We start from the raw sequence: 12270 nt of genomic DNA, 5'->3' as shown, positions 1-12270 counted from the left end.
ATTTCTTTTGTTCCTGCTTGAATGTCCATAGCACCTTTACAGTGGAGAGGGATGGACTATTCCCTGTAGGTCCCAGTACAGCAAAGAATGCAAGTACAAACTGCATTGCTTTGCAGAACGCAGAAACACTTAAAAATATGGTTATATGTAAGATGTGTAAAAGTGCTTTGCTGAGTGAGAATATCTTCCATCAAAATGTGTTTTATTCTTGCTCAGTAACAGTCAATATGCCACTGAAATTTTAAAGACTGTAATTTACTCTGTGTGTGCTGTTATGAATAGTTATAATGTCAACAGTTAAGCAAATACTATTTCCCATCTCTTTGTAATTTATTTCTTCATTTTTATCTTACTACTCATTTCATTTCATTTAGACAAGATAAAACAGCTTAGAGAATGGAATCTATAGCTTTATTCTTACTTCTGTGAACAAAACAATACTTAATTCTACATTTTAGCACTGATCAAGCAAGCTTTTTCGGTACAAGAGTTCAAACAAGAAAGTGTTCCGTGCATTTGCTATGTGAAAAGCTGTGGTGTGTATGGCTAATTTTGTTTTTCCAAAACAAAATGAGTTTGTTTGGAAGCATGAGTCTATTCCACAAATTCATACACCTGAATATCAAAATTACTTTTACCAGTGTCCTTTGCTTTTAACAGTTCTTTTTTTCCATAAATACCAGTATGCTATTACAGTTTCAGAATTAGTTGACTGCCCGAGTCTTAAAATAGTGCATGTGTTTCTTTTGTTCTTTCCTTTCTACACTCTTAGTGTCTATCAAATAGTTGTTGAAGAAGAACGCCCACGGAGGACCAAAAAGACAACTGAAATCCTGAAGTGCTACCCAGTGCCCATTCATTTCCAGAATGCCTCACTTTTAAATTCGCAGTACTACTTTGCTGCAGAGTTTCCAGCCAATGGTTTACAAGCTGCTCAGCCTTTTACTATTGGTGATAACAAAACCTACAGTGGTTTCTGGAACACTCCTCTTCTTCCTCATAAGAGCTACAGCATCTATTTTCAAGCTGCTAGCAGAGCCAATGGGGTAAGTCTTACAACAGGTGTGGTTTTATACAATATTTGTGTGTAAATAGATGATTCGCACCAACTAGCATGATGCCCAATTTAGTTGCTAATGAGAAAATGAAGTAACAGTGAAATTTAGCACACTGAGTTTAAAAAATAACAGTTTTCCTAACACAATATTGCTTAATGATTAAAGGTTACAGGAAAGAGGTGGGGAAAACAGCGCATTTTGTCAATAGCGTGTAGGCAAAGTAGTGCGTTACCATTCTGTCTTATTACCTAAAAGCTGTTCAATGTGTGTTTGACTGGCTTTATTTATTTCTTTTTTTGTTGTTTTTGTTTTCTTGCTTTGAAGAGGAGAGTGTTGTGATTTTTTTTGTTAAGTTTAAGCCAAACTTGACTGTGGATTTTAGCACATCTGTCTTGGCCTGTTCAGTCCCATTACCTTAGTTCGTAATGTCTTGAACTCCCATGTTGTCTTTTGGTTGCCCTGACTGAATTGCAAACCAATTCCCCCCCCGGCCCTTTCTACAAACAGTAAAAGAAAAATAAGTAGATGGAACTGAAATTAAAAGTGTGTAAAAAGGTCTTCACAGATCATGTTTCATCAGACTAATTCTTCCTGGAATTGTTTTTCATTTCATGGACAGACCTACCCAGAGCCCTTCAATTCCTGATAAGCTTTGGCTGTCTGTGCTGACAGCCTGGAAATGTTTTCTGCCAGAAACCATAATGGCTCCCCTTTCCCAGTGCCCTGACAGTGCAGAAATGTGAAACACCATTGATTATTTTTTCTTGCTAAAATTGTCTAGCATGATGCTTCAAACTACATGATCTGTAAGAAAAAGAAAAATCTCCCAAGGCCATTATGTTGCCAAAGTAAAAAAGCTGAACACTTTCCTTTGCTCTTGTGAATATCTTTCACATATTTTCTACTTTTAGAGGGATCTTACTTAACGTTTATGTACCATACCCAAGCAGTGTTTGTCTATATTATGAAAGCACATTGGAGTTGCTTAATAAGCAGTTAAGTATGTAATGAGGCACATTAAATCGACACTTCTCTGACATTTTGTCAGTACTTTTAAGAACAGAGTCATGGATGACTTTCTTTGCTTAGGAACACAAGACGTGACCTTTTTCCTCTTTATTTGACACAGGAAACCAAAATCGACTGCGTCAGGGTAGCTACGAAAGGTATGTTCATATTATGTCATGTATTCTGTATTTCAGCTTGCTGACCTTTCCTTCACATGGTCTTTGCAAACTTCCAGAAGTGTTTATGTTGCTGAAAGGCATCATTAAACCTATTACAGAATTTAAATGATTCATTTGTGTCTCCAGCTGAGACTTAGGAAATTTGTTTGTTTGTTTGTTTGTTTTTAATAATATACATATTACTCATTTTTAGTTGTCTACTTGAACACAGGGGTTTTAAAATATATTCTGTGGGTTTTTATATGATCTCACAATAAATATTTTTGATTTTTCTATATACAGTAGAGTTGTAAAATTGCCAGTTGCAGAGTGCATACTAGCTGCTTATACATCCATAGTGAAAAATTACCCCCTACTCATAAGCAATTATCTTATCTTAATTGCTTTATGAAAGAAAAGTGGAGAAAACATGTTCTTAATTTTCATGGTATAAATCAGCTATATTTATCGGACTGTCATCACATGATACTACCATTTGTGAGACAAGTTTGTATAATTGAGACAGTGCTAGCTATAGGTTTGATCCCCAGACAGGGAAGGATAAAAATGCTGCTGATACATTTAACTTTGGAGGCTGGGATCTGTCTGTGATTATTTTTGTAGTCACACCTTTTTAGAAACTCTAGCTGGTGGCAACTTCAAAGCCTGAAAAAGAAGTGGTGGGATAGTATGATTATCTGGAGATTGTAATAGAGGAAAAGGAAAGAAAGTACTGCTGTCAGCAGGAACCGGTAATACCATCTTGTGGTTTGGGCACCTGGTAAGAGTATGAAACAAAAACTACTTCATCACTGTACCACTGTTCCTTTTGGGAGATCGTGCATGTCTCATAATGACTATCCCTAACATAACTGATTGCACCATGATTTCAGTTACATGTAGACTTCACAATTTCACCACTAAATCTAAATAGGGTGAGAATCTCATTACTTAAAAGTAACATAAATATTAGCATACGGTTGCCTCTGTTGAAAGGCTGGATCCTCCCTAATGTGACAAATACATTTTTTATGGCTCTTTGAACTGTTTCCTGGGGTTTTTTTCCCAAACCAAAGGTAGTAGTTATAATTTTAATTTACTAACTGACTGCTTACTAACCCACAGAAAACTTTCAAATATCTAAACAAAAACCCAATAAAACGTAGATGAGAGATGAATTCCAGATTCAAGTGGAATCCTGTGGTGTTGTTTTCCAGTAGCTTCAATGATACCAGGAGTGGACTACGTTACCTCAGAAACCATAATAGGTGATTGGAGGAATGGATTTTAAATTGTTTGAAGATTTGTATTCTTAATCACTAATGGATATTCAACTATTTCAGTTACTTGACTGACTGAAAAATCTTGCTCTCTCATTTGAGAAGTGAGGGTAGCTTTATGGATTGGGATAGCTCCCATAGCAACAAGCTACTTTGAGCTAACCCATTTGGCAGTGGAGATGTGAGAAATGCAGGTTTTATTTTAAACAAATCTCCATACATCTCTGTTTTGAAAGCATGTTTCAGAATTCTTTGTAATACCTTTGTGAAGCCTGTAAAATTCTGTGAGGGGTTGTTGTGAGGACTTTGAAACCAGAGATGTCCTCAATGGCATTTATAGTTCCTGATGCAAAACTTTCTTGGGAGGCTTCTGTAAAGCACTGATTTCCATGCTTATAAACTGAATGTCTGTATTATATTTTTAAAGTATATGTATTTAAAAAAATAAAAAGGAGACCAGGACATATTTTAATATATTAATCATACCTGCCTGTACAGATTTTTTCCCTTGAGATCCAACAGAGATACTTGAGAGAAAAACACACTTCTGTGCCCCCTTTGGACTTTCCACATATGGACTAGAAAAAATAGCAAAAATGCTTAATGTCTGTAGCTCAGAAGTCACCACACCAGCAGTGGGGCAAGACAGAGATTTGTCCTCTCCTGTTCACATCCCCTTCTGTTCACATCCCTTCAAACAGCTTGGTACAACATTCACATTGCCTGTACCCTAGGAAACAAAGGCTGCTCTGACTGCTGTGCCTGATCTCTTACAGACACACACCATTTTCCACTGAGTTTTGTGACTACAGTATAGCTACTAGACAGTAAGCTACTTAAGCTCTATCATGTGCTCATTGTGCATCTATTTATTACAATGGTTCTTGCAAATAAGGTTGTGGACGCTTTCCAGTATAACATCTAGTTTTCATGTAGTGGTAACATTTCTGAAATGTTTGTATTCTGGGCTTCTGTTATCTTTGAAAGTTCAAGTTTTTAAAGCTAAAAGGAAGTGCTTTAGGCCATTCATGTATAAAACTGGTATAATCTTCTTTTAAATTAAGGTCTGATCCTGAAAATACCTACCACCTTGTGTAGGCCATTGGAGTTAGTAGATGTACTCTAGAATTTAATACATATGTGGGAAACCATATGCTTTTAAGCCCTAATCAAGTCAGTTATATACCTAATTTTGAGCACAAAAGAACAGTCTCGCTGACTACATTGCAACTATTCTGTCTTAAAGTAGACATGTAAGTATTTTGCTGGATAAAGGCCTGTGCCATAAAGCATACCTTGTAAAACAAACACGGCAGTGCAGCCAACTGTCCACTTTTTTCTTGAAAGCTTCTGCAATTCCATTCCCATGGAATTGAGGATTGTACCAAGCACATTGGCAGCCCTTCCTGGGATTCATGTCACCCAAGGTAACCTCCACGCTGCTCCACTGAGCCAGCTGAGCTTGACCAAGCCACCTCATTGTCTGTATTGATGGTGTGTGGTTAGCCTGTTTGAAGTCTGCCCTCAGGACCAATATGGAAGTTCAGAACCTGACATGAACATAGCTATATCATTTGCTAACTGTATTTCCTTTAATTATCCCAACTCCAGATAATCTAAAAGTCGTTGGTGCCCTTGAGACCTTCTTAAGATCATTGACATTCTGCTTTATCACTGAGTTTTGTGGTGTTCATTCCATGGCCCACTGTATGCTTTGGTAGTTTTTGTTAAAATAAAAATAAATTAGTAAGTGTAATGTAAAGGTACAGAGTGTTCTTGCCCCAGATCCAGCAGAATGCTTGAGTAGGTACTTCGCTTTTCACTCCAGTTGATGTCAACAGGAATAATGTATGTGCTTACTGTCAAGCATATCCTCAACTGGCACACACTGTGTTGCTGGATCAGAGCCAAAGTGCACCAGATAGCCTATTACCTTATTGACAGGCTTCTTGTTGGAAAAGTACAGCCTGACTCTACTGGGTCAAATGCATGTGTAGGGTCAGTAGCTGGATAATACTTTCTCATTCCATCAATTATATTTTAAACAACCTCAATTTGTAACATTTAAAAAAATACTCTTGTTTTATGACCATTACATTTTTACAAGTGAAACCTCTATTTAATGTATTCTTTTAGAGATCATATAAAAATCCTGATTGCAAAGATTGTAAGTGTAATTTAGGATCAGAGTATTGGGTTTTGAAGAGCTGAAAGTTCTCCTCCTGCTTCTACTGCAGTCAAAGGGAAACTTTGCCACTGATTTTGCTAGGGGAAGGCTCAGACAGCATATTCTTGTGATATGGAGTCTTCTGATCTTAGTTTTCTGTAGAGGAAGGCTTCTAGGACCTCTGTGACTATTTGGTGTATATACAAATGTGGAGACTGCAGGGTTTCCACTCCCATTATTTTTGACAAGATAATTAAACAAACAAACAAACAAAAATCAGGAAGAGATTTTTGTACCAGTGGTAATAAAGGTTGTCGTATTTTGCTTGAAATATGGCTTTCATATACCTACTCTTTCTTCAAGCTAAATGACTGTAAAATCTCCACAGATGAAGTTGAAAACATTCCAAAACTCCTCCAAGTTTATTGCTATCAACTTTGTGGTGTTTTGTGATTTATATTAAGACTATATTTCCTGATATGACTTACAACACTGTCTGGACAGAAACATCTTGGTTATCTCCTAGGAATCCAGTTCTCAAGAGGGAGACATCATTGTTCTAATTTTGCAATATTGGAAGGCTTTCATTAATTATGAGAGAAGAAAGGATATTATAATATTTTAAATCCAATACCAACACTGCTCTAGCAGCTACTATCAAGACTGCATTTCAATGTTGCAGAGGGATATTTCAAAATATTATGCAGCAGCAGTTTTGAGTTTAATTGTCTGCAGATGGTAGATGGTCTATTTTCCTCACTCGTTGCCACATTTCTAATAGCACCCAGGCTGTTCTATGTAAATGAGCGATCTTTCATATAATTTTGTCCTTAATTTTCCAATATTTTTTCTTTGCATCATTCTCCAGCTGCATCATGTTGGATCTGACCTTTTAATTTTTTTTATATTCCTTAATATATATGTATCATAGTGTGCTTAACCATTTAGAGGCAATCATAGTACTCCTGGCAAACAAAGAAATACGAGCTTTTATTAATCTGAGCCATGGTAATAGTTATCTATACCAGTCAGTGATTGTTACAGCCTTGACAGAAAAGTCTTAATACTTCAGACATGCAAAGAATTCCGTTTTTTCAGCTTTTTCTTGTCTTAGTGGCAAAACATGAACTTGAAACTCGGACCTCAAACAGTTACATACATACCTAACTAAAAGCGTGCCAACTCTCAGTAGTCATTCTCTGTATGCTGAAAGTTAAATATATGTGTAGTGTGTGCATTTTCAGAACAAAGACCCAAGTAGGTACAAGAAAAATTAATCTTAGCTAGCTCAAAAATATTTTACATGAAAATTATCTTAAAAAAGAATTCTAGGAAAAATGTACTATTATGAAATAGGAAAAAAGAAAGTGAAAATAGTTCAAATTACCTGGAGAAGTTAATACTAGACTAATCTGAATAAGCAGTTAACTTTCATTTAGCCCAGTGCTGTGACTAGCAGAGCCAAAGAGTCTCCAGTTTCCTCAAATGCATTATACGTAATAATGTGCTTTGAGTCCTCTTCCTGAATGAAATTTACATATGAAAGCTTACTAATTTGCAGAATAACCAAACTAACAACTGAAGGTGAAAAGGAAATTGTGGGAGTTTTTTGGTTTTATTTGTAAGAAGTTCAGACAATAAACTATTGACCAAGATTCTTCTTGCTGGCCTAGCTTCAGTCTGGCTTTTTTTTCCCTCATGCATGCTGACCTGGAAATCTTCCTTTGCCTTAGCTGCGATAATCGTGACTCAGCTTACAACACCATACATTCGCATCGCCCCTGCTGCAGGCGACGACCAACTAACAGGTCAGATGTTCAAGTACAGACAAGTCATCATCCCCGTTTTGTCTCATTTTCTTTGGCTCTTTTTCCCTGATGGTTTCTTCATTCTCTGCTCATAAATAGTTTTCTATGTTGAAAGTTTCTTTTTGTTTATAATTTTTACTTCAGCTCCATTAAATTAAACTGTGTGCTTGGCACCAAAACTTACACACACATCCCTGTACATACAACTCCACTGCATGTGTCCATTGTATGTGTGATCTGTGGAAAGTTCCTTCAAGCCTGATGTAAAGAGATCTAGTCTTGCTCCATCCATTAATTGAATGACAGTTTGAATATAGATATATACCTGCATACCTGTTTATTTTTTTCTGTGTTATTAGGTCAAGACACTAGAATTTCTAAATAATTTAGGCTTAAGAGTTCTATGTGTGAGTTAGGACAAAGGTCTTTTATTAATGACTTTTTCTACTGCGGAATGCTGGGAAGATCATATTTTCTGTCAACATTTCAATATGCAAAAAAATAAAATAAAGAAATAAAATTGATTCCTTTTAAATTATGTCATACATGAGTTCTAGGTTTAAAACAAAGTAACCTAGCATGTGGCATATGAGAATGAACAAGACCATAAGGTTTTTAAATCTAATTGTCAAAGTAAACTCAGTATGCAAGTGAGACAATTATTAGCCTGTGTGTGGCTTGAAGGCTGGTTCAGAATGTACCAGAAAATCTTTATGAACTTGGGGAAATGACTCATTTTGTCAGAAAATAAACACATGCATAAAGCATTAAGGGATTGGGAAACTTTTATTTTCAAACGGAAGCAAAGAGCATTAAAAACTCTAGAATCTAAGGTGAGTTTGATGGCATATGTAACATGGGAAGTTAGACCTGGTCCATCAGCATTTAGCATGATAAAATCATTGCCTTTTTCAAGAATACTGGCGCAGTTACTTGGGAAGCATGTAAATGTTGCTACCAGGGTGTCTAAGGGACGAGAAGGAGTTCAGATGCTTAGCATCTGGTTACTGCTATAGTCAATAAGAGACAGTTAAATGATTCAGCTTAAAATAAGGGGATTAGTGACATGTCTGCTGTAGCTTTTAATTCCAGGGTATGTGTTGTAATAACAAAGCTGAGTGATCCATTATGCCCAAGTTGCTATGTCGATCAAGACTAAATTGTTGCACGTATATTTGTGTTATGTAATAACATATGAACTATCAGAATAATATATTTATATGATGCCAGGAAGTACTAGCTTGTTCTTGCTAGTGGTGCTTGTCAGAAGCTCTGTCCACATATTTTACTTGGCAATACAAATAAAGCTTTGAAGAGACAAACATCTTTTTCCTGTCCTTGAACTTCAAGAAGTTTTCATTTCTTCATCACAGGATTCAAATACGCTTATATATTTTTCCATATGGAGAATTAAATGTTTTTCTTCTCCTATTTTGTTTTTTATTTGTTTTAATGCAAAACTGCGTAGCTACAGGAAACTCTGGACATATGCCTGTTCCACAGTAGGGAGATGTCTATACTAGTTAACAATGAGAGAACAGAGATATAGCTATCATAGGACAGCCAGCAAAGTAGTTATTTGGTTGCTTTGTCACTGGTGGCTCATAGCATTGGCACTCTGTGGTTGTCTGTGACTTTTATATCCTTTTTTTTTTTTAATCTGATCTGCCAGAAACTAATTTTTATAGTGAAAAAGAAAGTATCAAATTGCATTCAGTATCAAATGCAAACAGCATTTTTGGCTACGTGTGAAATGTATTAAAAAGCCTCGGAAATCCCCTCATCATTTTTGCAACCCTTTCTCATGCTTGAAAGAGTGTGATCAAAAGGGAAGAAGCATCTTCCTCCTTTTCAGTTGCCACAACTGCAGTAGGGAGTAAAAAAACCTCATGCAGCCCATGTGGTTGGTCCCATGACAGCAACAGGAATTCATGTTTTCCCACAAAGGAACCTTACAAACCCTCCTAGTGTGTAGCGGTCCCATTGGCAGGCTTTTTGACTTGAGGGCAGTACAGCAATAATGGTATCTGCAGTATCCATGAGGAACCCGAAGATTTCCTTGAAGGAGATTCACAGGAGCTAGACTGGACATGAGGAAGCAGGGAGTGATGCACATTCTCCCCATACTTTTCTCCTACAAATTCCCAGACTGTGGAAAGGATCTACATGTAAGAAGACTTCTTTATGTGGAAATCATAGGACTATTGCTAACTGTATTTACCACAAGCCCTACAGCTGTAACTGTTAAATAATGTTACTTAGCATTTTCTGTTCAGTGCCTTTTCCTCACTTCTTTGTTTAGCACCGAAGTAATTACATTTGAGATCAAGAAATTACTTTTAGCATTTGACGAGATATATAACAAGCAGTGTGGAGGTTAGGGTTGGGATTTTCTTTTTTTCAGGTGGGAAGTTGATGCTTCTTGCATAATGAAAATTTAAAATCTTGGTTGCATTCCTAACTATTGTTACCAATTTTGAAATGTTTTCCTCTTCAGAAAGATCATGGTAGTACAGCTCAGCTTTCAAACCAACTCTTCTTGCAGTCATTTCCTCCACCCTCATCAGCAACTCATCCTGGCCCTTACTGGTGCAGTTTATAAACAATGCATTATTAGTTCCGCTTTGTCCTTCCTTTCTCCTTCCTTTTCATATAAAGATAAGATGACTTCCATTTATAGGATTACCTGCTATTTGCCCTAAATATCTTGACAGCCACTCCTTGCTTTCAGTACTCCTTTGCAGCCTGTAGCAAAGGGAACTTTTCTTTGCAGTTGCACTTAAATACCTACAATGTTGTCCTTAAGTTACAGTATAATATAATATGCTGTAAAGGCAACTGTGTGATTTTGATTCTCGCAAGCCAAAATAAGCAAATTAGTGTTGTTAGTATTAGTGAATACATTATTATCACTGATTCCATAACATAGTAACTAAGGAGTTCAAATGTGGGGGATAGTGTTTAGCTCTCAGTGTTAACCTTACAAAAAGTAACTCCCTTGAAATCGACTCAGTTGACCCTATCCTCCAACAGATAGGGAGAATATCTAGCTATCTAACATCTGTCAGCCAGGAGAAAAGACTATGTATACATGAAGTATAATAGTCCTCATGATACCGTCTCCATGTTTTCATAAACAAATATAGTTTAACAAACAGTTGAAATCATGTAGAAGATTAACAAAAAACTTATTACATATGTAAGTGTATGATCTTGACTTTAAAATTGAGTAACAAATCCCTGGTTTTGAGAAAGCCTGAAAGCATTTGCAGTTTGCTTCACTACTTTGTAAGAGACACTTCATGTAATAGGTTTAAATTGGCCATATTTTGTATTCACTTGGCCCTCATCTATTTTGTTCTGTCTGCATTCTGATAAAATAGCATGCTTGGAATTATGATTAGGGTGTTCATTATTTCAGGCATTTTCTTAATTGTTGAAATATGTCTGAGCTACTTATATTTAAATTAAAGTATTTCCATTTGTGATTTAGTGGAGCAGCCACTACTTCACTGGATATTACTAAGACTGATTTCCATAGAACGCCCTTTTTACTACCCATTGTTAATTACACATGCAGCTGGAAGGGAGAGTTCTGTATTGTACACTCTTCATAGATGAAATTCTTGGTACAAATCAGATACAAGATATGTCAGAAGTTTTGTAGAATAACTGATACTTAAAAATTGGGAAGATTTTTTTTTAAAAATATAGTGGCAATCAAAGCTTAAGTGATTTTTATTCTGCATACCTTAAGGTCTAGATGAGCAGCATCTTTTATAACCATGTTAAAAGCAGTCATAAAAATAATCCCAATTGGTTTCTTCTCTGTTATGAAGTTAGCAGCATAATAAAATATACAGATTTCTTCAGACACGTATTCAATACATAGCAAGATTTATTGCTATAGTCTGGGTCAGATTCTGTTCTCATGCATTCTACTGTAAAAGTGAAAAAAAACCAACCGAAATCATTGATTGATTAAATTGCAACCTCACATTTGTACTGCATTACTGAAAACACCGTTTGTTTATTAACACAAAAACCAACAGCATGAATTGAGAAGAAGTGTTTTCCTATTTACCTAGTTTGTTATCCTTTACAGTGCATTTGAGATATAGCAACACAAGCCGGACAGACATTCTCATTCATTTTTCTCCATCCTGAACCATGTAACATTGATTTAGATGTATTCTGACATGTTGAAACTTCAAGTGCTATTTTGGGTAATGGAGAACCCATTATTTCCTAGTTGAGACTGCAGTGCTCTCTGTAATAACACAGCTACGTGCAGGTATGTCTGTCTGCAGGTCGAATACAGCATTTTAGGAGTTTATTCTTCTCTTGATACTCCTGAACATCATTTACATCAGAGGGAGCTGTGGATAGTTATCCAGGGGAGAGCAAGCACCTATGTGGTTTAATGTCAAAGCTGTATTACGATGCTGTTGCAAGGCCCAAGTGACAAGGAAAGCCAAGTGAGAATGGGTCTTACTCTCCAAGTGAAATTCTAAGCCTGTTTTTACATGATGGCCCCAGCAATTGTTGTACCGATTGTTCAAGGATTCTGGTCCTCTCGCTCAGCTGGGCAGAATGCAAAGCAAGAGGAAATCTTCCTGCTTTCTGCAGCACCGGCTGAATGCATTTCAATGGGCTGGAGTGTCACTTGTGATTTATTGCCCGTTTTTGTTCTTTTATGTGTTATATTTGTCATTTTTGCAGTGACAGTTTCATCTATAAAACAGTATAGTTACAAGAAAATGTTAAGAGGATACAGGAGTACCATGGGAG

At 36.4% G+C, this 12270-nt stretch overlaps 1 protein-coding gene across 10 annotated transcripts in view; it reads left to right on the top strand.

Annotated features, from left to right (window-relative positions):
- Positions 1-12270, top strand: part of PTPRM (protein tyrosine phosphatase receptor type M) — a 502188-nt gene that overhangs the window by 308403 nt on the left and 181515 nt on the right. For 7 of the 10 annotated variants that reach the window (XM_075023028.1, XM_075023023.1, XM_075023022.1 and 4 more), the window contains exons 12-14: positions 773-1046; positions 2188-2224; positions 7405-7479. In XM_075023028.1, coding sequence (XP_074879129.1) covers positions 773-1046; positions 2188-2224; positions 7405-7479 — 386 coding nt within the window. The remainder of the gene's footprint in view (positions 1-772; positions 1047-2187; positions 2225-7404; positions 7480-12270) is intronic. The other 3 variants (XM_075023029.1, XM_075023027.1, XM_075023025.1) reach the window with 1 other exon arrangement.

This window comes from Buteo buteo, chromosome 3 (genome assembly GCF_964188355.1).
Source record: "Buteo buteo chromosome 3, bButBut1.hap1.1, whole genome shotgun sequence".
Lineage (NCBI taxonomy): Eukaryota > Metazoa > Chordata > Aves > Accipitriformes > Accipitridae > Buteo > Buteo buteo.
Note: the sequence above shows the minus strand (reverse complement) of the source record. Positions and strands in the feature narration are given on the sequence as shown.